A 25,052-nucleotide genomic window follows, 5' to 3' on the forward strand; every position below is an offset into this window, starting at 1 on the left:
GAAAGGAGATGAAGTTCCTGCATTTTTCTTAGTTGAGTCGAAACATTAAGAAAATTTTGGTATGTCAAAAATTTGCCGAAATAGCCTCTCTTACGGAACATGCAGGATCTTTTCCTCCTTTCATTGGTCCTCCTCAATAAGAGGTCTAATTCTTTGCCAGCCCCATTGTTGTATGTAGTATTTGCTGTTCGCCACTGGAAGAACACAGGGCAATTAGATGTCCTTTTTGTCCTTATTATTGTCTTTGGCTGAATGCTTTAATACCAAAAAGGAAGTTCCAGGGAAAGTTAAAAGTAGGCCTTGAGGAAGTAGGACCTTGACAGATTGATTACACTTATTCCTGGCAGTGCCCTTAGCAACTGCTTGGAAAAACAACTGCCACTCCCCCCACCCCTCCATTGGCTTTGTACTAGTTTCTTTAATAATCATGATGTGCAGTTCACTGTATATGCATCTAAGCCAGTGTTTCTCAGCTTTGGTAACCTGAAGATGTGTGGACTTCAAGTCCCCAGCATGCTGGCTGGGGAATTCTGGGGATTGAAATCCATACATCTTCAAGCTGCCAAATTTGAGAAGCACTGATCTGGGCTGCGGAAAGCTTTATCTGCCGAATTCTGTACATCCAAATAGCTGTTAAAGGCACATAAATAGGTCAAGCTGATTCTCCTCTCTCCTAATCAGCTAACAACAGTACTTCCAAGTAGCTTTTAATATTTTAATGTTGCATCAAAATAATCTAGGAATATTAGTGTATCATGCTTGATAGGATTCCAGTGATTGTATAAAACGTATACTGTTAGCTTCACGATGTAAAATAAAAGTATCTTTCTCCAGATGCATACTAAATCACATTGCCTTTCATTTTTCACCAACAGGCCTGCCTAGCAGGGACTATAGCAGTGGTGAAATTCATTTTTTTTTTTACTACCAGTTCTGTGGGCATGGCTTGGTAGGTGTGGCAGGGGACAGATACTGCAAAATCCCCATTCCTTCCCCATTCCTGGGGGAAGGATATTGGATATTGCAAAATCTCCACTCCCACCCCACTCTGGACCCAGCCAGAGGTGGTATTTTCTGGTTCTGTGAACTACTCAAAATTTCCATTATCAGTTCTCCAGAACCTGTCAAAACCTGCTGAATTTCACTGCTGGACTATAGTTGCTGAAGTACAGCAACTACAAGAAGATCTCAGGTTCTCTTGTCTCAACTAAGAATTATATTTAGATATACAATTATAATTTATTACCTACTGCTGCTGTGGAATTAGATACAGGTTTGATCATTCTCCAATAAGAACATAACAGCTGTTACATCTTTGCCTCTAAGACTTGCAAAGTAAGGATGACCAACAAGTTGTTCTTCAAACATTGCCAAATAGCCACACACAGTATGACCAGCGATAAGGAATAAGGAGAATTGCAAGCCAACAATATCCAAGAAAAGCACACGCTGTTTACCTTTCCTTTAAAGAGACAGGCATTTGACCATGCATGGATCCGGGCTTAGAAAATTTCCAACTTGACAGAGGACATTTTTTTAGCTAATAATAAAGGAACGATGGCATACACAGAAACATTAGACTCTGGCGCCTTTAGAAAGGTTGAAGCTCAAAGTGATGGGGAAAACCTGGAAAACTACTGCCAGAGAGATAAACCTATAAGGTAGGTTTTGAAAAAAGGCAGTTATGAATGCAACTTCTCTGCAAAGATGGGATAGAAGTAGGACCGGTAAAGATGGAAATAAGCAGGCCTGGATACAATTTGGAAATATGCTGATGAGAAGGGGGAAAAAGCAGCAGCAGAAGGATGGAGACGGTTTCCTCCCCATTTTCTACTAACCTTGCCCGGATCAGGTGCTCCTGGTGCTCGCAGTAGTGGCTTTTCCTCAGTGATCTGCACTTCCTGGAGTTCTGTCATGGCACCTGGGACAAAAGACAAAGACAATCAGGGGATATGTTAATGGAGGAAATGTATATATTAATGAACCATTGATTGGGTGATGTCACTTTCACTCTCCCTCACTTGATAATGACAAATGATGGCTGCACATATGGTTGAGTCATTTGGGAACTAACCTAAGTAGATAAGATGTGGATATTCAAATACAACACTTTCCTATTTGGCCACACAATCTCTCATTCAGCTGCCAACTAGCAAGTGAATGCAAAGTCAGTCAGATATATCCACAGTTGGGAATAGAACTGGCACTGCTACCTAGCCAGGTAATGAAATATCCTCAGGAAGAACAAACATCAAGAACTCAACATGCATGTATGAACCACCAACTGCTTTGAACTTAAGCTAACAAGGATGGGGATGCTGCCAGCCATTAAATGTATTTTTCTATCACAAGCAACACTTAGCTACTTATAGACCTCATCTGGACTGTGGTAGATCTATAAAGATTATAAAGTGTTAACAGGGCATGTTAAAAACCAGCACTGAAACCAGTGGTGGGATCCTCCCGCTTTAACAACTGGTTCGGTGATGCACGATTTTGCACACACGCGCAGTTTGAAGAAGTCTTTTTTCTTTGGAGGAATAACACAGCTGATTCGCATGGCAATCTGCTCTACCATGCAAATCAGCTGAGAAGATAAAGGTAGGAAAATAGCGTGGGCGGGCGGATAGGCCCATCTGATTGTTGAGGTGAACCAGTTTTCTCCTAGCTGATCATCAGAGCTACTGGTTCGTCCAAACCGGCAGTCTGAAACCATTAATCTTTGCTGCAAATGTGAGACATTGGGCACCCAAAAGAAGCCAAGTAATTGTGAAAACTGCCAAGTTTTACATCTTATTTTTTAAGCTTCATCTTTTAAGCCCTTTCCTGCATACATTTATACTCTCTTAAGATCAGCCTTCCCCAGCTTCCTGCCTTGGGACTACAACTTCCAAAATCCCAAGCCATCTTAGGAATTCTGGAGCTGTGGCCTGACAACATCTGAAAAGTGTCAGATTGAGAAAAGCTGTTTATGGCTGCTCTCCAAAACAAACTTGAATTCATTCTCAGTCTATCACCTCAAAAATAGAATCTTTTTTTATAACAGCCTTTTAATGGGCCTATTTTTTTTTAAAAAAATAGACTGTTTTGCAGACAGACTGATATGCTTGGTGTTTTGTGACCCTGTGATGTGTGTGAGACGCCTTGTCTTGATCTGAGTGGGGTTCTAATTCTGTGGAGTTGAGGTGGTTTTCTGTTGCTCATTCGTGCAAAAACCTACCTTGCTTTTCTTCAGGTAGGGGAACTAAAGCTGAGAGGGGATAACACAGCAGAGGTGAAGAAGTCAACCCTGATCTAGACCTAGATCTAGACCCCCTCATTATATAATCAGGCATGATTTCATATAAACAGCCACACCTTGGCAAGTGGCCAGCACCAGCCGAATGAGACAGGAATATAAACACTTGCGTTCTGTTGAGTTGAACTGCTGGTGCTCTACAGGCCATCTATTGATATTGACAATTACATATCCATTTTCCCCTCATCTGCAGCAGGGGTAGGTTCCAGGTGCTGCTACTACTGGTTTGCTCAGAGACATGCTGCGGGCACACTTGGTGCACACTACATGCGCATGCACAGTACTAAAAATATTGCTTCTGAGCAGAAGCAAAAAACAAGATGAGATCCGGTTTGGGGGAGTGGCAGGCCAAGTTACTACCTACTCAGCCGAACCGGTCCAAACTGGTAGGAACCCACCTCTGATTTGCAGATGGAAAATATCTTTGAAGGCCTTGCTGGAAATGCCACAAATTCAATCCACCGACTTACACACACAAAAAGAGCCAGTTGAGTGCAGTGGTTAAGGCTCCAGGCCAGAACCTGTGAAACCTTAAGGCATGAAAGCCCATCTGGGCAACTCTGAGCCAATCACTCTCTCTCTCAGCTAAACTCAATTCACAGGGTTGTTGTTAAGGGAAAAAATAGGAGGAAGGACAACTATAAATATGCCTGATACATGGGTGAAATCAACTTACCTTCACTACCGGTTTGCAAATGTGAGCATGTGCAGACACGACCTCTGCACATGCGCAGGACCTTCTGCGCATGCGCAGAGCATCAAAAATGGGCCCTGATGACATCTGGGTGGGTGGGCGGAGCCAGTTCACCTAAACTGGATAGAATCGGCTGAACTGCATCATTGGTCTGATGCCTTAAGTTATTAAAAATAATATAATTATTTAAAAAAGAAAAGTCTTTTTTTTTTTAAAAAAAAGGTACTTTACCAGTGAGCTATAGTCTTTAGTAGTTTACTGTGCTTCAAAGGTTGCGGTGACATGTTTTAGGACTCTTCCAATATTCCAGGAGGTTTCAAAATGCAATGCTCCTATACTCCTTGGTAGTTTTGAACAAAAATGTCCAATGCAATCCACAAATTGTTCATGAGTCACAGAATGGCATGGCTCACTGTGCAAGAGGGATATCACCAGCAATGTTGATTGCTGGGATGGCAAGAGATAATCAAGATCCGTATAACAGCTGCTACATGAGTAATAAAGGTAGTTCTCAACTTATGATTAGTTATTTATTGACCATTCAAAGTTACGATTCTCCTTCCTGGGACTACTTACGACTTGGTTCTGAAGTTCTGATGGCCAGTTTCCCACCACATTCACATGGATGCATTTCAGGTACTTGCAACTGGCTCATATTTACAGCTATTTGTAGTATCCCATGATTATGTGACTATTTTATGTGATTATTTTATCAATAGCAATAGCACTTAGACCTATATACCGTTTCACAGTGCTTTACAGCCCACTCTAACCGGTTTACAGAGTTAGCATATTATGCCCCAATAATCTGGACCCTCATTTTACCAACCTCGGAAGGATGGAAGGCTGAATCAACCTTACCAAAAAGTGGCATTTATTTCCATTTTTTGGCAAAATCAGCCGTTAGTGAACCGTTTGTTTGATTAATGAGCAATACACAAAAAATAAAATAAAATTGAGTTAGTCGTGTGGATAATCCAATTTATGACTGCCATGACTTATAACCATGGTGGGCAGGATCAATTATGGATATACATAGAAGGCCAGCTGTATAGTAATGACAAAATAATTCCGAGAGGGGCCTCAATGGACTTCATTTTTTTCTTTTAAATAACAATTCTGCAGCATATTCCAAACACCACTGGAATTAGTCATTTAGCAATGCGTGAAACCTATTATTTATATGGTCCATTTTAATATGATCCTAGCAAAAAAATTCAGTCCAATAAAGCTGCAAAATTGTGTTCAGATTTCTTCAGAGGTCTCCCCTAGGGCTTAGGAGTCCCTATTTATTCTTTCCCTAAAAGAATACATTCAGTTCCTAAACATTTACATTTCTAGAAGAAAAGTTTTCCCCATGCAGGTTTCATATTTAAAAATGTTTATATTAATGTGATTAAGGGCACTCATTGTGAAATTAGAAATTCAGATTGAAATGTAAATGTAAGCAGGTTTATTTGATATAAGACACTGTTCATTTTCTGAGTGGCTGTTAAAATAGCCTTGTCCAACTTACTACCTTCTAAATGCATGGCTTTTCATGCAATAATTCCTAACGAAAATATTAGTCGGGACTGTAGTGTACACTTGATAGCAACTCAACCAAAAATGCTTTTCTGCTTAAATTACTTTTTACTAATAACAATTAGTAAAGCACATAACTTCAGAGATTATGTATTATGATGATACAATTTTGTCACCTGCATTTTGTTTCCTGCTAACATAATGTTTTACTGGGTTCCAATATTAACCAATGTAGCTACTATATTTGCTAGGGTAGAAGATCTGGAGCCCTCCAGATGTTTGGGATCACCATTCCTACAATCATACTGTAGTCTATTCTGCAAGTCCCTATTAATAGTTCAAGTTCAAAACTTGTGAAGGTACTAGATTGCTTGTCCCTGCAATTAGAAAATCTCTTGCTGCGCTTATCCAAGGACATCATGATTGTTTCCTATTTTATGCAAGTAATTACAATATGCTTTGATCCCAAACAATGAATATGCATAAAACTGCTTATCAAACAAGATGACCACTTACTTCCCAACTCATATTGTTTACTCAATAGAACCCAGGGCTGTCAAATTTGCATGCCCATACCCAGTTTAGTGAAGGGGGGAAAAGTTGTGATCTGTCATGTGTTGGGACTGTGACGATGCGAGTTTGACACCCCTGGTCTAATCAGTGGCCTGAGTCCCCTGGGATGCTGCAATGCCATCAGAAGGGATCTGCAAAGATTTGAAGAAACGTTATGATTTAAATCAGGGATGAAATTCAACAGGTTCTGGAGAACAGTAGCGGAAATTTTGAGTAGTTCAGAGAACCGGCAAATCCCACCTCTGACTGGCCCCAGAGGGGGGGTGGGAATGGAGATTTTGCAGTATCCTTCCCCTGCCACGCCCACCAAGCCATGCCCACAGAACCAATAAAAAAAAAACTTGAATTTCACCATTAATTTAAATCCTGAGTTAAGTCTTTGCGGGGGAGGGTGTCAGTGGCCACAAAAGTTATATAAAGAGGGGCCGTGGTGAAGAAAAGATTGGGACCCACTAGTCTAAAGGAGTATTTCTCAACCTCAACAGCTTTAAGATGTGTGGACTTCAACTCCCATACTGGCTGGGCAATTCTGGGAGTTGAAGTCTACACATCTTTAAGTTGGTAAGTTTCAGAAGCACTAGTCTAAACTTGAAATGTGAAGGCTTCCTCAGGAAGGAAAAAAATACCATTTTGGACTTTTATTATCACGTGTGTAGAGAGCTGCAATCTTAGCTTTCAACAGAGACATAGGTGAAGTTGTATGGCATTTTTAGGTACAACCATGCATTTTGGAATGTGCTCCAACATGTATATTGAATATCCTGCCAATTTGCAGGACAAATCTAGGATAAGTGTGTAGAATCAGGGGGCACATATTTACATATTACACAATGCTGTATCACCATTTTAAGCTCCTCCCTCTATTATCCCTGGAAGACAGAATAAGACTATTGATTTGAGCAGTCTCAGTTTATATATTATGGTAATGTATTATGTATATATTATGGTAATGTCTCAATTAGTCATGGTTCACATGTAGACATTACACAAAATATTAAACTAAAACCAATCAATAGCTTGCTCTAATTGACCCACTCCCTGATTAGGTTAGTAACAATAGCAATAGCCCTTAGATTTATATATCACTTCATAGTGCTTTACAGCCCCCTCTAAGAGATTTGCAAAGTCAGCATATTGCCCCCAACAATCTGGATCCTCATCTTACTGATCTCTGAAGGATGGAGGGCTGAGTCAACCTTTAGCCATTCAGAATCCAACTGTGAATCAGCCTGCAATATTGCATTCTAACTCCTGCGCCACCACGGCTCTTTTGTGCTAGCAAAAATTAAGCAATAATAGCTTAGTACATTGTGCTAAGCCATTATCTGCTTAACCATGGCTTATATTATGATAGATGCTTTCTTATTGTTTGGTGAGCAATAAACCATAATGGCTGGCATTCAGACAATATACCAAACTAAAATCAAACAAACCACGTACATGATGTGGAACCTAGTCTATCTACTTTAACTGTGTTATAGCCATCTGGTTATTTGGATCTATTCAGAAAACATATGCATTTCAAAATGGGAAGTTTAAATTAAATGTTTTTTTTTAATTTTTCAATATTTAATTTACCTTGGTTAAAGCTATCTATCTTGTTCACTTGGCAGTTTGGGCAAATTACCTTTGCTTCAGAGTTGATTCATACACGCTTGTATATCACTAATGCAACATAATGAACAGAACATTTTCACCACAATAATGATTCCTAACTTACAGTCTAAGAATGACTGATGATATCTCAGCGTACTGCAGTAATCTTTGGTATGGACACTAATGTAATATAAACTATTACTGTACAATATTACATTGATACATATGTCCAAAATATCACCAATTTCAACAAATTTTAGTTTTCATAAACAAAATCTTGCAAGTTATAGATAAATCTCATAAGATTTAGCAAACATAAGCTTTTTGTCATATTTTGTATGTGTATGTGCCTAAGCCAGTGACTCCTGGCAACTTCCTGGACAAGTCCATGTAGTTTTCATGGCAAGATTTCAGAAGTAGTTTGCCATTTTTTGTTTTCTAGGGCTGAGATAGAGTGACTGGCCCAAGATCACACAGTTGGCATCATGCCTAAGGCAGGATTAGAACTAAACTGGTGTCCCAGTTTCTAGCCTATTTAATCATTACATCTTTGGCCATTTAATTGGTTTAAAAAAATAATTGTCGAGGTTCAAAGCCTTATTCCAGATTTCTCTGTGTGCAAATCCTTAATATACAGAAGTGTATCTGAACTAAACTTGTACCACCTGAACTAAACTATCCCACATAGTGCGAGAGTACCCCACTTAAAGATACAGCTAAATCAATGCAGAAGGTCCATCTGGATATGGGAACTGTTTTCATTCATCACATCTTGATATCTGCATATCATCAATTGATGCTGAACCCCATTGTGGAACAGTCTTACCTATCTGCAGTAGTTTACAGTCTTCTTTTAAAATGTTTTTTTTTTAAAAAAACAGGAACTTGCACAAGACCAGAACACGAAGTTATTAACTGTGCTGTGCTAGAGGTGTGTCCATATGTTCTGCCAACCCAGACATATATCCTGATGAGTCTTCTCAGTTGGAAAAAAAATGGAACTGTCATTCCTCTTGCCTCAAGGGAAAATTGGAGCAGGGAACTCTACACTCATAAATACATGTGCTCTTAGTATGTTAGTACACTGAATTATGGCTACAAAGATCTCAATCCCAGAAAGGTCTCTTCCATGGACCTACCCATTCCTGTACAAAGAGAAATGAGCCATGTAGCACTGTTTGTTCTCAAATGGATCACCATCTTCTCTCCCCCACCCCCAATGTCTACTTCCCGGTCCCTAGTACATAATTCAGAGACTTCTGTATATTAAGGCTTACATGCCCTATCATGCTACAAAAGATTTTGCATTGGCATTTTTCTTGCAAAGCAAAAAGAGGAAGGGGGGAGCAGAGGAAGGCAAATGCATGACTAAGTATTCCCCCCTTCACTCTTAGCAACTAGGCTGTTTTCCCTCTGCCTGGCTGCAAGCCCACCCTCTCTTCCATCTCTTAGTGTTGCTCCATCCTTGACCCTGGGGTAGGCTCCCCAGGGCCCAGTAAGAACATGCAATATTCCATTCTTTCTTCTACTGTCTCTCTATCTCTCTCCACTCCTCCCTCAGGTACTATGTCTGCTTCCCACGCTGGGCTCCATCCAAGGATCTCCCTCCTGAGCCATAAATAGCTGTTTCGATCACCATGACTCGGGCAGCCATCCAGTTCCCCAGGAGCTTCTTGCCACTGAGGGGCCCTTAATGGGGCCTGCAAAGAGCAAGCATCCAAAAAGTCATGACTCCATGATGTAGCAACTCTACACTTAGTAGATACTCCCAGCCCTGTACAAAGAAGCCTAGGCTAATGCCAGGCATCAGGATTCCCTTATTCCTTGTTAAGAAAGCAGAGAGGAAAGTATGGACTAGGGGAGTGGGAGATCCATAATTCCAAATGGAAAAGTAGCCCTGTTTCTAACATAATATACTAGGTTTTCCTGACATTAAGGATTCTGACATTAAAGATTCTTGGCTTCTTTGTCTCATTCTTTCCAAATATGCTTTCCAAAATTGCTGTCTTTTCCCCCCTTCTTCTTCTCATCTGGTTTGGCAGGACTCGGGTTTTTTTTGGCCACCAGCTCAACTTAGAGACCAACAGGTGTAGTTTGTGCAGCTTAAAATTGCTTTGCTAGACGTTACCCACCTGTTGAACAATTAAATGCAAAACAATAAGGTTTCCATATGCTAAGCCAAAGGAGCCTGAGCAGCACCTTCAGTGTGCATTGTTTACATGGTAAGCAATGCATACTGTATCTATTTCCTCCAAATCATTGAAAGATGAGATGATTACATTTGATCCTAGGCTGAATAGTTGATCTGCTATGGGCGAGAAATCTTTGAAGCCTTCCAGGTGCTGCTTTCAAAGATGCAGCCTAAGATGAGGGATACTGGGAACTCTGATTCAGCATTGAGATCTTCAAAACTTTCCTTTCTTACCTAAAGGACCTCCTATCCCTCGTTAATATTAGAAGCACCATTTGACTTCATCTTTCTAGCCCACATCTACAAAGGTAGGTATTAGCATCCACTTAGGAATTAAAAATTTCAAATGTATGATTCACCCAAGCTGTAGCAAGCTACATATGCTTACTGACCACTCCCAATTTTCTTGGTCCCTAATCTAGATTTTAAGGGACGCAGTGACTCAGTGGCTAAGATGCTGAGCTTGTCGATTAGAAAGGTCGGCAATTTGGTGTTTTGAACCCCTAGTACCGTATAACAGAGTGAGCTCCCATTACTTGTCCCAGCTTCTGCCAACCTAGCAGTTCGAAAGCATGTAAAAATGCAAGCAGAAAAATAGGAACCACCTTTGATGGGAAGGTAACAGCATTCCATGCCCCTTCAGCGTTTAGTCATGCCGGCCATATGACCACGGAGACGTCTTCAGACAGCGTTGGCTCTTCGGCTTTGAAACGGAGATGAGTACTGCCCCCTAGAGTCGGGTACGACTAGCACATATGTGCAAGGGGAACTTTTACCTTTACCTTTAATCTAGATTTGGTGACACTCAGATCTTAACAAAATATGCTCCAATTTAAAAGCAAAATAGAAACAATTGAAACTATGTGACAAGTGGGGCACCTGGAAGCACATGTGGACTAAATCAGTTGCTGCTACAATCTTTCATCTTGGCTTATTCCCACAAACTTTTTCTTTGGCCAGTAAGGCATCGACTCCTTATACCACATCTTCAGGGGCCTGAAGGTCAAATTACAGCCTTCTGAAACATGGCTAGAGGCAAACACCCTTGTTTGAGAAGCATTTCCTTTATTTTCAGCACAAGACCAGGAAATGCTTGTAGGCCAATGGGGCAACCTGTGCCAGAAGGTTTCCAGGTGCCTACAGGTTCCAGCACAAGGAATGGCTCCTTGCCAAGTCCCCTTGGCACCTCCATGTGAAGCCTCTGGCTGCAAAAACAAGCAGCACAACACACTCCAGTCTGGCTCCAGGGAATATGAACATTGTCTCACCTCCCCACCATGCCTTACTCTCAACTAGGAATAAAAATCTTCATTCATAGATTCCCCATGGCATATTTAACCTCAGTAGCACCCAGTGTCCTCACAAGCTTCCTTTCTGTAAACCCCACAAGTGGAAGGAACCCAGTTTTATTTCTTGGTGTTCTCTGGACAACTAATCAGTTCCTGCTTAATGCTCTTTTATAGCCCTCTCCCAAGAAATGCAGGGACCCCCAAATTCACCTGCTTTAAATCAACCGCTCTCTCAGAAACCTAGCATTAGACTCTGCTGTTTGTGTTCGTAGCTCTTTAACGCACTGGGATGGATAGGAGGGGAGACGACACACCCCAAAGTGCTAAGGGACTAGCTCCCTTGTTGCAGCTCCATGAATTCTATTAACCACCAACCCATTTACGGGGCTGATCCTGCTCCCAACCAAACCACTCTAAAGCCAATTCCTTTGGAAGCCACCTGTCATCCCTCCCACACATCTGGATTCCTGAACCTGTGAAACTCTTGTCTTCAGCGCAGGCTTCTAGCCATTAGCACTTAGAACTCTTTTGACAGCTTGGGTTCAGCATCCAGCAGTGTTTAGTTTACGCACTCACCTGTATTTAACCTCTTCTTCTGTGCCCTTCTTCCTCAGAGACCCAGACAAGCCAGCTCACACATTTCCCCCCTCCCCTTTACTGCAATCCGATTAATCCTCCCATCTTTTTTTCTCCCTCTCTCCCGGGAGGTAAAGATCTCACCCTCCCCGCTCCCACCTGATACCCTCCCTCCCAGTATACCCTCAAGAAGAAAAGGTTCTCCTCTCCCAAACCAGCGGGCAATTTGGCCCTTCAAAGTCTGGGTGGGGGCGGGAAAGGCTGCCTCCCATCCGGACTGTTGTTTCCTTGTCCTCCGCCCCCCACCCGACCCATTTGACATTTGAGTTTGCCGATTAGGTCAATTGCACAGCGAATTAAAGAACCCAAGCAGGGTATTAATCCGAAGCAGCTCCGGCTCGGGTGGGAAAGAGAAAGCCGCCCCCCCCAATCAAGAGAACGACGGGGGGGGAATGCTAGCATTAATAACATTAGCATCGAGGCCGCCTCCTACAGCACAAGGCTGTTTTGACTTGGGGAAAGGCGGTGGAGGACTTTTTGTTTGTTTGTTTGTTTATTTGCAGCCTGCCTGCTTTGGGAATGAAAGCTACCCAATTTGGGGTGGGTGTGGGGGGTTGGAGCCGAAAGGTGGGGAGGTGGTTCTGTAATATAGAGCACGCTCTCATCTTACGGCTTCACGCACACCTTGCAACAGATTTCCCTTGCCTGGTTTTTTTCAGGGTGCTCGATCTGGGGAGAAACGGGCATACGAGGAAAAGAGGGGAGGGGGAAGAGGAAAAAGAACAATAACATTTTCAGTTTAGCAGCCCCACCCCACCCCCACATTGTCTGCCACCCCCTTGTTTCGGGATACCCTCTGTCCGTGCGTCGCTTCGTCTGCCTTGGGTCTGCAGCAGCTTTCCTACCCGCGCTCCGCCACTCGGTCTCTCCTTCCACCTTCACTTGCCTTTGACTCTCTGACTGCAAACACCACCTCCCCCCACCCCAGGGAGACCCCTCCCCCCGGATCCTCTCCCCTCCCCCTTCCAGCTCCGCCTCTGCCAATCCGGGCTGCCAACAAGGAAAGGAAAGGGGGCGTGAGGGGAGGAGATCGCGGAGGAGAAGGAAAGGGGGGGGGGGGGGAAACGGGCAACCATCTTTCTCCAGATCCTGGTAACAACGGGGAGCCCTACAAAGGCGACCTCCCCCCCCTCTCCTCCATCTCATCCTTCATTCAGCCTCTCCCTCCCCTAGCTAAATTCGGACTGACTCCATTGCGGACTGCTAATATTTTTAGACGTGTGTTTTTGTAGCTGCAAAAGCGAAATGTGGCAAAAGGTGGCAAGTAGTGGTGAACCTGCGCCGCCTGGAGGTCGAAGGTCCCTCCACATTTATAAGGCGTTGTGTGTGTGTGTGGGGGGGAAGCGAGCAACATAAAACCGGTAATAATCCGGAGTAATATTAATAACAACAGCATACACACACGCACAGCTGTTTCTGCTTTCCTTTAGCATAATCCCTGACGTACTAGGGGCTTCATTCCCCCCCCCCCCCTACTGTAGCCTTCAGTCCAGCCACAAAAGCGCCTCGCTTGGTGCGGTAGGATAGGCGGAGTCCTATCATACAGCGGGTGTAGTCGCCTTCCGCACAAATTAACGATTAGAAAGCAAGCAATGTTTTTTCTCCTTTTTAAAAAAAAATGGGAAACCCTGGATTATTATTATTTCCACTCTCCAGCATGCCACCAGTTCATTTCTGTTGACTGGGGAAACCGAAGGGACTTTTTTTCCTGTAATTTCTCTCACACCTCCTTTTCGTTATCCTTCACTGGCCATATCATGGCAAATATCAGAAGTGGTTTGCCATTTCCTGCTTCCTAGGATTGGGAGAGAGTAGGTTGGATCACTGAAGTGAGACTAGAATTTAGTTTACCTCGCTCTGTTCCATTAAAATTAAATTAAACACCAGAGTCCCATCACAAATATATATTTTAATGTATTGAGCAATTCATTATAAAGGGTTGCAAGTACAGGTAGTCCTCATCACAATGGAGCCCAAAATTTCTGTTGCTAAGTCAAGTTATAACATGGTGATTAAATGAATCTGGCTTCCCCATTGACTTTGCTTGTCAGAAGGCCACAAAAAGTGATCACATGACCCCAGGACACTGCAACCATCATAAATATGAGTCAGTTGCCAAGTGTCTGAATGTTTATCAGGTGACCATGGAGATAGCAATAGCGCTTAGAAGTAGCACTTAGACTTATATACCCCTTCACAATGCTTTACACCCCTCAAGTGGCTTTACACAGCCAGCATATTGCCCCCAACAATCTGGGTCCTTATTTTACCGATCTCGGAAAGATGGAAGGCTGAGTCAATCTTGAACTTGGTGAGATTCGATCTGTCAAACTGCTGGCAGCTGATGATCAGCAGAAGTGGCCTGCAATACTGCATTCTAAACACTGTGCCACTGCGGCTCAAGCTGCTGCTGCAACAAGTCATAAGTGTGAAAAAATTGTCATTTTTTTCACTTTTTTCACAGTCACTAAATGAACTGCTGCAAGTCATAGCTCTGTTTTCCCCCCAGATTGTTTGTTCTTTTATCCAAATTGCCAGGTAGCTCTTTATTATCCCTGTTTGTTTGGAAGTGAGATCCAGTTTAATTTGGAGCTCACTTCACTAATCTGGTTCCAAATTAGTCTGCTAAGAATGGAAGGTGCCATTTGCAGCTGTCAAACCCAGGCACCAAATCCAGACAGGAACAATTGCCTGTGATTGTTTCCAACTCTTGTCTTTTTCTTCTGCTTCAAGGAAGAATGAATCTCAGCATTTTTCAATCTTAGTCTGTTTGTTTTTCAAAGTATATCGAGCACCAAGTTTGATGAACGCTACAGTTTTTTTACTGTGACAGCTGATCACTAGAATGGATGTTCTGAATACCATGCATAATTGGATGGACTGAAAATGATTTTGTGTGCTTGTATGTGTACGCCTTTGAACAAGTTTTGACTCCTGATGATTGCCTGGATGAATTCGTCCAGCTTTCTTAACAAGAGTTCCAGAAGGGCTGTGCAATTACTTCCTTTCTACTGCTGAAAGAAAATGAGTGGCCCCAAATCACCTGGTTTAAGTGGAGACTAGAATCAGGTCTTTGATGCCTTAAACTACTGCACCAAACTGACCCCGCTTTAAAAAAAAAAAAAAAACTAAATTGATCAGGCTGCTTAGCTCTATAACAATTTTAGGCACATTGCTTTAACTTTTCTTCAAACAAGCATAAAACTGAACCAATGTAATATAGAGCTAGAATCTAAGCTAGAATCTAAGCTAGAATCTAAGCTAGAATCAAAGCTAGAAAATGGCATAGAAGTTCATATCATTACTTACATCTGTACTGTTCAAGCCATTGTGTGTGTGTGTGTGTGTATATATATATATATATATATATATATATATATATATATATATATATATATATATATATATATATATATATATATATATATATATATATATATATATATATATATATATATATATACTTAAAGTCACAACCCCTGGTATGCCCAAGTGTGGGAGGAAGGTCACACTTCCACTCTCTGTCATTAGGCTCGTCACAAGAGTCCATCCAGACAGAAACCCAATATTTTTACTGTTGCCTTTGTTATATTTGTGTTTTTTATTTGTGCTGATAAATAAATAAAGGAAGACTAGTATAGATCTATTTCAAGCTATTTAGCTCTCATCAGCTAGCCATATCCTTACTGGGATATATAGGCCTGCTACTATTAAAGGTAGTTTTTTTTACTTAGAACTTTTTTACTTAGAAATTTAATTGCTAAGCAAGGTGGTTAAGTGAGTCACACTTGATTTTACAACCTTTTTTCCTATGGTTAAGTGAATCACTGTAGTTCCTGAGAGAAACATGCAGTTAAGGGAATCCAACTTGCCCTATTAACTTTCCCAGTTGGGAAAGTGGCAAATGGCAAACATGTGTCCTTGGGAGTTTGCAACTCTTGTAAATACACACTGGCTGCCAAGCACCTGAATTTGGTCATATGACAGTGAATATGCTGAGACACTTGTAGGTGCGAGAACTAGTGGTAACCCACTTTTTTCAGTGCCATTGTAATTTTGAATAGTTGATAAACAAATGGTTTTAAGTTAAAGGCTACCTGTACTTAATAGGTAGCTTTATTAGGCGATCATCAGTGTAAAATGGAAAAAAAAGCCACCTACAGCATTCTTAGCTTCCTGGTGGGAAAAAAACAAAACAAAGAATAAACATCAGCATTTTATTTCCCCTTCCCAAATTAAAAAGGAAAAAAACCCACACATTTTGATTGGGAATAAATAGGAGTTATTCTAGTCATAATGTTCTCTTGGATTTCCTTCCCTATATCTAAAAGTTTGTACTGGCCAGTAGCCAGAAAGATTCCAGGGAGCATTTTAATTAAAAATGTAAAAACATAAATGCACTGTTATATATGAGTGCCAAGCATTCGTTAATCAGCTCAGTGCATTTTACTTCAAAAGCCTGAAACGCTTGCATGGCTGAAGCATATTTATTTTAAAAGATTTACTAGGTAAAATTATGCCCATGTATGTCTTTGTACAGCAAAAATTGGTTTCCAATATATGCCCAAAGTAGAATGAAGAGATTCCAATCAGAAAAGACCAGATTTGCTTCCATCCTAAACTATTACTTTTTCCTTATAAAGGGATAGATGATTTTCATTGTACCGAAGAAAGAACTACATTTAAGATCTAGAACAGACTTTCAAAGTATGAAATTGTTTCCTAAAGGAGATTAAACCCTTCTCTCCCTGTGTTTGTTTGATTAGGCAAGAGTTTTAGCAATTCCTTATAATTAAAGCCTATTATTTATTTCTTCATTCTTTTTAACCTGCTGCAATTGAAAGAGTGTTTATTTAAACTTTTATCTCCATCTGAAGTTCCTGGATGTTTGATTCCCCTCTTGTGCTGCTGCCAGAGAGAGGTTTAGCTGTTACTTTTGGTCTCTACCAGCATCAGTTCTCTGCATTGTCTTGCAAGTGCTTTTGCCCAGGGAAATTGATTAAAATGCCACTACAGTATAACCTAATAGCCCCCTCCCCCAAGATCATCTTTGTTCGTCCAGAAAGCTCAAGGGTTGATCTTGGCTCAGTCCCCTACCTCACAAGGCAATCGTGCAGCTGAAAGGCAGGGAGTGGGGTTGTGTCTGAAGCTTTTGGGAAGAAGAGTGTTATGTAACAAATTATAACAACTCTATTGTGAACTCGGAAACATCTACTCTGGCCATGATCCTGTTCTCTAAAAATAAAATAGAGCCCTTAACTTCATTGCCTTGTTTTTCTCTGATCAGACCAAGGCCAAATGGACTTGTTGTCCAAGAAGCTGAATTCGGAGCCCACAATCTGTTTCTGTCAGAAATAATTACAGAAATGGAAAATTACTGCATATATAATTGGAGCATAATCATAGTAGCTACATTTAATTTTAATGACATTTAAATGTAAATGAGGGGAATCAAATTCACTTTTATTTAATGCTCCAGTTTTTAATTAACTCACTACATTTTAGAAGGTGGCCCCAGTCCATCACTCAAAGACCTCATGAATCTTCTTGCTCATAAAAAGTGGTGCTACTCTGGTTTATTATGCTTAAAAGAACATCACTCACATCATCTTCAGTTTTTACAGTCCCTGGAGGGTAGTAAAAAAGCAAGGGGACTAAAAAAACTATCTATCCCAGTGGGCTGCCAATGCTTATCTGGGTATTTAGCTTGTGTTTCAGAGACGCAGCTGTCTCTGAAAAAGTCCACCTTTTTCATGGCTTGGATCAAACTCTCATTTATTTGATTTGGGCTTAGCATGTTTTGTGAACCCAATCTTTTCAGCTTCAGTGATTTTATATAGCAGGTTTTGAAAGCCCAGCCAAATCTTGGCTTATTACAGTAGAATATATGAAGTAGACCAGTGTGTAACTACATCCAGAACCAACCAAGTATTGTTGTGTCTGACGCATGCACTTTGTAGACAATTCCTTTGTCTCCCAAAAAATCTCTTTTTTTCTGAGCTTTCTACTTTTTTCAGTTTGCAGTCAGTGACTGTATATTTTCCTAATCCATCCACTTAAATGCTATGTTTCTGACAGGACTGGGTGGAACTGTTTTGCCTGGCACATTCTTTGGACATATCTATCTGGTCAAACCAGTTAGGCCCTGCACTGTTTGCATCCTGGTCTGGACTAATCCCAGGGCAGGATCTCTCTGAGCTATACACATCACTCTTGTCATTCTCTTGAGTTAATTGCCAAGGCCTCCGACACTCTGTATACTTGGGCAAAGCTCTTTGTTTGGGATAAAATGTTCCCACACTCACCTTCTTTCTCAAAACATCTTCTTTGGTATAAAAGGTCCCACATTCACAAAACCATTCCTAAGACTTCCCTCTCAATTCTCTTCTCTCTCAAATCTCAATTCTTAAGACTCCCCTCTCTCAAATCGCTTCTAGCAGGGCAAACAGATAAATTGAACTATCCAGAGCTTGCTTTCAGGAGCTGGAGAGTGAACAAGAGCCAAAATAGATTTTTTGGGTTTTTAAACCACACTTTGTATCAGATGCAGAGACCTGATAACAAACCTGACCAGGAAAAAAACAAACAAACAACTGAGTAACTCTTTCTTTCCTTAATGTTACCACAATTCAATCCATTTCCATCAGAATAGAGCTGGAAGGGACTTTGGAGGTCTCCTAATCCAGCCCCCTGCTCAAGCAGGAGACCCTATACTGTCCAGTCTCTTCTTAAAAACTTCCAGTGACGAAACACTAACAATTTCTTAAGGCAAACTGTTCCACTGGTTAATTGTCCTCACTGTTAGGAAGTTAATTCCAGGTTGCTTCTCTCTTTGGTTAGTTTCCACCCATTATTTCTTGTCGTGCTCCCTGGTGCTTTGGAAAATAAATTAACACCCTCCTCTTTGTGGCAGCCTTTCAAATACTGGAGTACAGCTATCCTGAGTATGTCTGATTCGGAGGACCTGGCGGGGTATGCGGGGGTCATTGGGGTGGTTGGGGGAACTACATCCACGGGAGAGAGTCGGAGCATTGCGGTCATAACAGGGAGAGGCAGATACGGCGGGGACTTTAGGGCTGGCCATTACCGGGGAAGGAGGGTTCGCTATATCGCAGAGATCCCCCCTTCCGCCCTATGAGTCCCACTCCAAGGTCAGATGGCGCGAGCAATCAGGACCCTGGTCTCAGGCTGCTGTCGCTAAATGTCAGGTCTGTTGTTCATAAGGCTCCCCTCGTCCGGGACTTGATTTTAGATGAGGGGGCAGACCTGGCATGTATTACTGAGACATGGCTGGGCACGGAGGGAGGAGTCCCCCTCGTAGAGATGTGCCCAGACGTATTTCAGGTGCTTCATCAGCCGAGAGCCCAGGGAAGGGGTGGCGGTGTGGCTATTGTAGTCCGGGAGTCTTTAGTACCTCGTAGGATCCCTGCTCCGGAGCTTGCCGGGTGTGAGTCCCTACTAGTGAAGTTGGACCTCAAGGGTCAAGTGGGCTTGCTGCTAACGTACCTGCCTCCCAACTGCATTGGAGCAGCCCTCCCCTCGCTCCTCGAGTCAGTAGCCGAGCTAGCAATTGAGTTCCCTAGGCTCATGGTTCTGGGGGACTTCAATTTGCCTTCGCTCGGTGAACACTCTGATGGAGCGCAGGAGTTCATGGCTTCCATGACAGCCATGGGCTTGACCCAGGTAATCCGAGGCCCTACCCACTTAGCGGGGCACACACTCGACCTCGTATTCCTCTCAGAGCAGTGGAGCTATGATCTTGGTCTGAGGGGAAATGAGACCATTCCCCTGTCATGGTCAGACCACTGCCTACTGAGGCTAGACTTCCGGAGGCCAAACCCCCACCGTAGGGAGGAGGAACCGACCAGGTGGTTCCGCCCCAGGCGACTTATGGACCCTGTTAGGTTCCAGACGGAGCTTGGGGTTATTCTAGATGCTCTCACCCACAGTTCGGCGGAGACTCTTGCTGCAGCCTGGCACTCGGCAGCATCAGGGTCTCTGCACCGGATTGCGCCACTACGGCCCCTCCGGGTCAGCGGCTCACAGATGCCTCCTTGGTTCACCGAGGAGCTCCGGGAGATAAAGCGCCGGAGGAGACGCCTAGAGCACCTGTGGAGGTCCGATAGGTTCGAGTCGAACCGAGCACTGTTGACAGCATGCACTAAGGAGTACATTCGGGCTTTAAGATCAGCCAAAAGATCACACATTGCCTCCTTGGTAGCGTCCGCCGAGTCCTGCCCATCCGCCCTGTTTAGGATAACCCGCTCCCTCCTAAATAGGAGGGAGACGGGGAACCCCCTACAGGGTAAGGCTGAGGAGTATGTTCAGTTCTTGGCGGACAAAGTTGCTCGGTTTCGATCGGACCTGGACTCCACTCCTGCAGATCCAGCCGAGACACAAGGGAATGATTTGGCAGACCATCTCTGGGTTGAGTTTCAGGATGTTGCCTCCGGGGATGTGGACAAGGCTATGCGAGCTGTGAGTGCCTCCACCTGTATACTGGACCCGTGTCCCTCCTGGCTGGTTGCCAACAGCAGTGAGGTGACACGAGGCTGGATCCAGGCGGTTGTTACCGCCTCTCTTCGGGAGGGGTACTTCCCCACTGCGCTTAAGGCGGCGGTGGTGAGACCCCTACTGAAGAAACCGTCTTTGGATCCAGCAGTTCCTAATAATTACCATCCAGTCTCCAACCTCCCCTTTGTGGGGAAGGTTGTTGAGAAGGTGGTGGCCTTCCAGCTTCAGCGTACCTTGGAGGAAGCTAACTATCTTGACCCTTCCAGTCCGGCTTCAGGCCCGGTTACAGCACAGAAACCGCTTTGGTCGCATTGACCGATGATCTCTGGAGAGCCAGAGATGGAGGCCATGCGTCCATCCTGGTTCTCCTTGACCTCTCAGCGGCTTTCAATACCATCGACCATGATATCCTTCTGCGACGACTGCGGGAGGTGGGGGTGGGCGGCACTGTTCTGCAGTGGTTCTCCTCCTACCTCTCGGACAGGTCGCAGTGGGTGTTGGTGGGGGGGGCAGAGATCGTCCCCGAGGCCCCTAACTTATGGGGTGCCGCAGGGCTCGGTCTTATCCCCCCTACTATTCAACATATACATGAAACCGCTGGGCGAGATCATTCGGAGGCACGGGATAAAATACCATCAATACGCAGATGATACACAGTTGTATCTGTCCTCCCCGTGCCAACTCAATGAAGCGGTGGACGTGATGAACCGGGGCCTTGAGGCTGTTAAAGACTGGATGAGAGCTAACAAACTGGTACTCAACCCGGAAAAGAACGAGTGGCTGTTGTGTTTTCCTCCCAACAATTTGGCTAATGTCCCATCAATCAGGCTGGGGGGGGGCAAAATTTATACCCCTCAGACAGGGTCCGCAACTTGGGAGTCCTCCTGGACCCACAGCTGAGTTTCGACCATCACTTGTCAGCTGTGACCAGGGGGGCATTTGCCCAGGTTCGCCTGGTGCGCCAGTTGCAGCCCTACCTGAACCGGGAGGCCCTCACAACAGTCACTCGAGCCCTTGTGATCTCTAGGCTGGAATACTGCAATGTGCTCTACATGGGGCTGCCCTTGAAGAGCATCCGGCGACTTCAGCTAGTCCAGAATGCGGCCGCGCGAGTGATTGTGGGTGCACCGTGGTTCGCCCACATAACACCGATCCTCTGTGAGCTGCGCTGGCTTCCTGTTGATCTCTGGGTGCACTTCAAGGTCCTACTTACCATCCACAAAGCGCTCCATGGTAGTGGATCTGGCTATTTGAGAGACCGCCTTCTGCCAATTACCTCCCTGCGTCCCATCAGATCGCACAGGGTAGGCCTCCTCCGAATTCCATCCGCCAGTCAGTGCCGACTGGCGACTACGAGGAGGAGAGCCTTCTCAGTTGCAGCTCCGACGCTATGGAACAATCTCCCCGTGGAGATTCGCACCCTCACCACCGTCCAGGCCTTCCGCACGGCCCTCAAGATCTGGCTATCCTGTCAGGCCTGGGGATAGGACTTTACTCTCTCCCCGCCCGAATGCTGAGTGAATGTTGTGCTTTTATTGTTAATTATTTTTACTCACATTTTCTTTTATGTCTTGTCTTGCACTCCCCTCCCTCATTATTGTAAGCCGCCCTGAGTCCCCTCAGGGAAAAGGGCGGCCTATAAGTGTTCAATAAAACTATAAAAACTATCCTGCCCCTCCTACTCCTTCTTTTCTCTAGACTAGCCAAACCCAAATCCTCCAACTGTTCTTCATATATTTTAGTCTCCAGGCCTTTAATCATCTTAGTTGCTCTTCTTTGCACTTTTGCAAAGTCTCAACTTCTTTTTTGTAATGTAGTGACCAAAACTGGATGCAGTATTCCAGGTATGGTTTTACTAGGGCTTTATAAAGTGGTACTACTTCACGTTACTTTGATTTTATGCCTCTGTTTATATAACCAAGGATTGTATTAGCTATTTTGACTTGTGTTGCAAACGGCTAACTCATTTTAAGTGATTGTCCCCTAGAACTCCAAGGTCCCTCTTATAGTTACTGTTTTTAAGTCAGGTTTCGCTTAATCTGTACTTTTTACTTTCTAATCTGTACTTGTACCTTTTGTCATGAGAAATGAAATGCAAGGTATCCATCCTTTTCAAAGCTACTTCAAAGCTACTACAAGCCCAAGCTAATAGAGAGAAAAAATAATACAAAGACTACAATAAAATATGGCTACACATATGTCATCTTCAGGGTTGACACCATTGGTTTTTCCTGCCCAGGTATAAAACCTTGTTTTTTTCCACATCACATTTAATTTTGTTGGATAGGGCCCATTGTTCAAGTCTGTGAAGATCTTTTTGGATCCTGAGCTTGTTTTCTGGGGTGTAGGCTATTCCTGCGACCTTAGTGTCATCTGCAAATTTGATGAGTTCCTCTTCTATTTCCTCAACTGTCATTTATGAAGATATTGAAGAGTACTGGGTCCAAAATGTAACTTTTTGGTACCTGCACTGCTTATTTCCCTCCATGTAGATATAATAATCCCTCCCTAGAAATGGGTGTTTCCATGTGAGAATCTAACACCCAAATGTAGATGCAGTGTAAGAAGTGTTTTGTAGGCTGTAGGTGAGAAAACAGTTAAGTACTGCCACACCATGTACTGTACAGTATGCAGTTATAATATACATTCTTGTTGCAATTTATGAACAAAAAAGCCTGCATACTGTGAAAGTAAGATCTAGTTTCTCCTGAGTTCATTGCAATACAATACAATACAATACAATACAATACAATACAATACAATACAATACAATACAATACAATACAATACAATACAATACAATACAATAGCAGAGTTGGAAGGGACCTTGGAAGTCTTCTTGTCCAACCACCTGCCTAGGCAGGAAACCCTATACTGTTCCACTTCAGGATAAGCCCTGATCTATATAAATGGATAGAATTTTATTGATTTCTGGAGAATGTTTTTCATTCAGTAAATAAATTCAGTAAATAAATTCAGTAAATAATCACAACTAGGATTGAAGGATAATATCTTTGGATGGCATCATGGTTCATATTAAAAATTGCATGTATGTTGAGAAGATTGGACACCTTGTATAGTGTGAAAATAGGAAGCTCTCGATTTATAATCACAACTGGGATTGGAATTTTTTCATAATTCATTGCAGCTGTGACTCGAGTCACATGACTGGACCTGATTTTATGATCATTTCATCATAAGTCAATCACCACAGGCATTATGTAAATCATGTGGTTATTAAGTGAATCCAGCTTCCCAAGTGATATTTTTTGCTAGAAACCAGCAGACAGTATCATTAATCATGATCACATGACTGCCAACACTGCAGCCTATTGTAAATATGAACTGGTTGTCAAGTGCCTAAATTGTGATCACATGACTGTAAAGGGGCAGTGCAACAATTTCAATGATCATCAGTCTGAATTTAGGTTTGAGTCTTTTTGCCATTCTAGAAAGAGGTCATTGAAATAGTTGGGAGAAATGCATACACACATGTACCATATTTTTCGGAGTAGAAGAGGCACTGGAGTATAAGACGCACCAAGGTTTTGAAGAGGCAAATTTTTAAACAAAGTTTTTGCACTCTGCAAACCTCCCAAAAATGGCCCTTTTTTCGCAAAAATGGGTTGTTCCCCCTGCAAAAGGGCATAAATAGCCTTTAGGAGGCTTAGAGAGTGCTCCTGGGGGCTGAGGGGCCAAAATAAGCAAAAAACAGCCCTTTTTTTGTTCATTTCTGCCCTCCCTAGGAGCTCTCTGAAAGCCTCCTAAAAACTATGCATGGCCATTTTGGTGAAGGGGGCGAGGTTTCGGGAGGCAAAAAATGCTGTATTCAGTGTATAAGACACACCCAGATTTTTAGCCTTTTTGTTTGAGGGAAAAAGGTGCATCTTATACTCCAAAAATACGATACCTAAATAGGTGAATGTGATAGTGGACAAGTTTCTTAGCTCTGAATAATTTTCTCCCTCTGTTATTATTCTCTCTCAACTAGCAGAAGCCATTCACTATGCAATGGTGGTGGCACAGTGGTTAGAATCCAGTGTTACAGGCTGACTCTAGCCACTGCCAGGAGTCTGATCCTGACTGGCTCAAGGTCAACTCAGCCTTCCATCCTTCCCTACATGGTATTGGACCTGGGTACTTGAGAGACCGCCTCCTGCCAATTACCTCCCTTTGACCAATTAGATCCCACAGATTAGGCCTCCTCCGGATTCCATCAGCTAGCCAGTGTTGACTGTCGACCACCCGGAGGAGGGCCTTCTCTGTGGCTGCTCCGGCCCTCTGGAACGATCTCCCCGTGGAGATTCAGACCCTCACCACCCTTCAGGCTTTCCGCAAAGCCATTAAGACCTGGCTGTTCCGGCAGGCCTGGGGCTGATGAGTTCCCAACCCCACTTGAATTTGTTGTGACTGTTGAGGAGTTTTTTAATCTGTTTTTTTTTTTTTTTGTATTTTGTTGTTGTCTTGCTTGTTTTCTTTGTATTGCCCACTTTCCCTATCGGTTTGTTAGCCGCCCTGAATCCGTTTGGGAATAGGGCGGCATGCAAGTTTAATAAAACTGAAACTGAAACTTCCGAAGTTGGTAAAATGGGACCAAGATTGTTGGGGACAATATGCTGACTCTGTAAACCGCTTAAAGCAGTAGCCTCCAAACATTTGGGCACCAGGGACCGGTTCCATGGAGAAAAACTTTTTCTGTGGGCTGGAGGGGGTGTGGTTTTGCATGCTGCCTGTATT

General features: G+C 43.1%; 1 protein-coding gene across 6 annotated transcripts in view; it reads right to left on the reverse strand.

Annotated features, from left to right (window-relative positions):
- The window catches only part of NDRG2 (NDRG family member 2), a 43,095-nt gene extending 30,374 nt beyond the window's left edge, over positions 1-12,721 (reverse strand). For 4 of the 6 annotated variants that reach the window (XM_087713739.1, XM_087713741.1, XM_087713736.1 and 1 more), the window contains exons 1-2: positions 12,595-12,721; positions 1,839-1,921 (exon numbers count right to left, since the gene is read on the reverse strand). In XM_087713739.1, the coding sequence (XP_087569865.1) occupies positions 1,839-1,916 (78 nt within the window). In that variant the 5' untranslated portion in view covers positions 1,917-1,921; positions 12,595-12,721. The remainder of the gene's footprint in view (positions 1-1,838; positions 1,922-12,594) is intronic. The other 2 variants (XM_087713737.1, XM_087713740.1) reach the window with 2 other exon arrangements.
- Between the last annotated feature and the right edge of the window lie 12,331 nt (positions 12,722-25,052).

This window comes from Thamnophis sirtalis, unplaced genomic scaffold, assembly GCF_051295495.1.
Source record: "Thamnophis sirtalis isolate CommonGarterSnake01/CBP01778 unplaced genomic scaffold, rThaSir2_p1.2 scaffold_4, whole genome shotgun sequence".
NCBI lineage: Eukaryota > Metazoa > Chordata > Lepidosauria > Squamata > Natricidae > Thamnophis > Thamnophis sirtalis.